The sequence below is a fragment of the Rhea americana genome, unplaced genomic scaffold (assembly GCF_003343005.1).
Source record: "Rhea americana isolate MKP2758 unplaced genomic scaffold, rheAme1 scaffold_61, whole genome shotgun sequence".
Taxonomy (NCBI): Eukaryota; Metazoa; Chordata; class Aves; order Rheiformes; family Rheidae; genus Rhea; species Rhea americana.
This window is the reverse complement of record NW_028186768.1, coordinates 69574-72977: the sequence shown is the minus strand read 5'-3', so window position 1 is coordinate 72977 and position 3404 is coordinate 69574. Positions and strand designations below refer to the sequence as shown.

Below are 3404 nucleotides of genomic sequence, written 5' to 3'. Positions count from 1 at the left end.
GGACGCCAGGCGCGGGCGCCTCCGGGCACGCGCGGCGCCTGGGCTCGGCGCTCCTACCTGATGATATTGGTGCAGTCGTAGGCGCCGCCGATGCCGACCTCCACCACCGCCAGGTCCACCTGGGGACGGACGGACGCAGGAGAGGTTACGGGGCCACCGAGATCTCAGCTGGATTCGGCCTCGATGACCTGCTCCATGCTCAAACGAGCTCTGCCCCGACCGCAGCCCGACCCGGCCACCCCGAGGTCCACGTTGCGACACAGCCCCCCGCCACCTACCTTCTCCTGCAGGAAGACGTGAAAGGCCATGATGGTGAGGAAGCGGAAGTAGGCCGGCATGCTGGCGCGGGCCGGGTCCTGCGGGACAGGCGCGGTGTGAAGGAGGGACACGCGGTGGCAGCGACCCCAGCTCCGCTCCCAAACCGGAGGTGCGCGGCGAGCCAGGGATCACCCCAACGCCCCTTTCCCCACCCCGCGTGGGGGAACTGAGGCACGGGCCATGAACTGGCTGCAAAGCAACAACTTGGCCCCGGCCAACACTGGGAGCAAACAGCATCGGGAGGCTCCGAAGGACCAGAAACCCCGAAGCAGCCAGCACAGGGCACCTAGTTCCCCGAAACGACGTCCCCACCTTGGTCTGCTCCAGCCGGTTGTACACGAGCCAGAAGTACTTGCTGAAGAGCTCCTTGCTGATGGGCTGCCCGTTGATGCGGATCCTCTCRCGCACTTGCACCAGGTGGGGGGAGCTGGGGGGCGGGAGGACACGGTCAGGCCCAGCCCCCGGCTCCCCCCGAACCCCCCGGCCGCTGCTGCCCACCTGTAAAACCCCGTCCTGAGCCCGTAGCCGCGGAGCACGCGCTCCGTGAAGGCRCACGCCGAGCCCTGCAGGAGACGGCAGCGTCAGCCCTTCTCGGCACCGAGGGGTCCCCGGGCGCCGGCGCCGCCGAGCCCGCGCCGGGGCGCCGGCCCCAAGCGCCCGCCGCCCTCACCTTGCCCTTCGTCCCCGTGACGTGGATGATGTTCAGTCGATCCAGGTCCTCGACCTGCCGGCGGTCAACGAACCCGTGAGATCCCCCTGGCAGCCGGGGCCGGGGCGCACCGGGGCACCGGCGCGGCCGCTCTCACCTGCAGCCCGCTGCGCTCCAAAAAGCCCTTCATGGCGTCCAGCTGGGCTTGGGGGTCRCCGCGCTCCCGCTTCACCTGCTCCAGGTAGCTGGCGTTGGTCTGCAGCGTGTTGAGGGTCCGGATGGCGTCCTGAAACGGGGCCGGGCGGTCAGGCACGGGCGCCGCAGCCCCTTGGGCCACCGCGTGCAGCTCGGCCCCGGCGCGCAGCACCGGTGCCTCGGCCATGGCGTCTCTCGCCGCCGCACCGGCGCCGGGCTACTTATCGGCGAGGGCTTGGCGGGCAGCGCCGGACAGGCACTCGCCCCTCCTCCAGGCGCTGGGGGGGGGCCGTGGGGGCAAGGGGCAGCAGTGAGGCCCCGCACCGCGCACGTGCCGCCAGGGCGGGATGCCCCGTCCTGCCCCCGGGGCCGGGAGGCGGCCAGGAAGCAGCGGGGCTCTGCCCGAGCCCCCCCTGCACCCTGCAATCGCCAACTCGGCGGCGCAATCGCAGCTGCTTTTAGACACGCAGCCAGAAGTCGCCCGCGCGGCAACAGCACAGCACGTGCTCGGCCCGCGAGCCCCGGAGCGAGGGCTAAAAGCGACGCAGAAGATGACGGGGGTCCCCGGGGCAGACCGGACACCGCTGCAGGGCCGGACAGCGACGCGGCGCAGGGTGGGCGGCTGCGAACGGGACAAGCGGGGACGCAGCAGCCTCCCTGAGCGCCTCCAGCCGGTGCAGCCAGCAGCAGCGCTTGCCCCGGCTGCGCTTCCAGCTCCAGCGAGCCGCAGAGGTAGAAAAGCCTCTTTTTTCCTCAGATCGCCTTGCAGTCTCTCGCAGGCAGAGGACAGCCAGCGTCCCGGAGATCCMCGTGCACGCAGCCCGTGAGGACACGCGCACGTGATCCCAACCCCTGGGACGCCCTGCACTCTGTAACCGATTCRCAAGCGTAACCTGTTGCCGGCGAGCCACCTTACGCACCAGGGCTCGAGTCGCCRTAATGCTACGCGCGAGCAGCGGAGGTCTGCAGGGTGCGAGTCAAGCGCTAGCTATCGCCAGCAGAAACAAGTGAAAATTTGAAAGCACAGGTCTGTACAACCCCAGGAGCTCAGGGCTCTCACTGCAGCCCTGGAGCAGGCAGTCCTGGGAGASAGGCATTCCCAGAGGCCAAAACGCAACGGCAGCTGTCCCAGCCAGGCCTCCTGCGCCAGGAGGCATGCAGGGACGCACGCTGCACGCGAGCTGTCAACACCRGAGCCACCCACCGGTCCCACAGCCCCCCATCCACCCTACGTCTGTCATCTGCTCACAGCCTTCAGTTTGGGAGCAGATCCCCCCTATCCTGGTATCACAGAGACCTTTCTGAGGGGTTCAGAGCTCCATGAGGAAGGGCCCTGGGGAGCCCCACGGCCTGGCCCTACCTGCCAGCCCCTGCAGCACTGCAGGGCAGAGAAGGGTCTGTGCCCTGGGGAGTGAAGCCCACCAGCCCCTTCCAACAGCAGCAGCCCCCTGTGAGGCCCTGCATGCTCTGTGCACTGCGCCGGTCTGCAGGGTGGCCCCACCTTGTGCAATGCCCCTGCCCCCCATTGCACAGTCCTTCCCCGTACAATGCTCCTGCCCCCATTGCACGGTCCTGCACTATGCAATGCCCCTGTCCCTCATTGCACAGACAGCCCTGCCCCATACAACACCCCTGTCCCCCATTGCATGGCCCTGCCCCATGCAATGTCCCTGCCCCAACTGCACATCCCTGCCCCGTGCAATGCCCCTGTCCCAACTGCACGGCCCTGCCCCATGCAACGCCCCTGCACCCCATTGCATGGTCCTGTCCCACGCAATGCCCTTGCCCCCACTGCACGGCCCTGCCCCGTGCAACGGCCCTGCCCCTCATTGCTCGGTCCTGCCCCGTGCAACGCTCCCGTCCCCCACTGCACATCCCCGCCCCGTGCAACGCTTCCATCCCCCGCTGCACATCCCCGCTCCGTGCAACGCTCCTGTGCCCCGCTGCACATCCCTGCCCCGTGCAACGCTTCCATCCCCCGCTGCACATCCCCGCTCCGTGCAACGCTCCTGTGCCCCACTGCACATACCCGCCCCGTGCAACGCTCCCGTCCCCCGCTGCACATCCCCGCTCCGTGCAACGCTCCCGTGCCCCGCTGCACATCCTCGCCCCGTGCAACGCTCCTGTGCCCCGCTGCACATCCTCGCCCCGTGCAACGCCCCCAGCCCCTGGGACGCTCCTGCCCGGCGCACTGCTCCCGGCCCGCACTGCCCAGGCCGGGCAGGGCCCCGGTCGGGCGGGA

General features: G+C 69.5%; 1 protein-coding gene across 1 annotated transcript in view; it reads right to left on the bottom strand.

Moving 5' to 3' along the window:
- The window catches only part of FPGS (folylpolyglutamate synthase), a 5585-nt gene extending 3211 nt beyond the window's left edge, over positions 1-2374 (bottom strand). The window contains exons 1-6 of the mRNA XM_085320062.1: positions 1125-2374; positions 989-1042; positions 817-881; positions 631-745; positions 279-356; positions 58-119 (exon numbers count right to left, since the gene is read on the bottom strand). Coding sequence (XP_085176188.1) covers positions 58-119; positions 279-356; positions 631-745; positions 817-881; positions 989-1042; positions 1125-1349 — 599 coding nt within the window. The 5' untranslated portion in view covers positions 1350-2374. The remainder of the gene's footprint in view (positions 1-57; positions 120-278; positions 357-630; positions 746-816; positions 882-988; positions 1043-1124) is intronic.
- Between the last annotated feature and the right edge of the window lie 1030 nt (positions 2375-3404).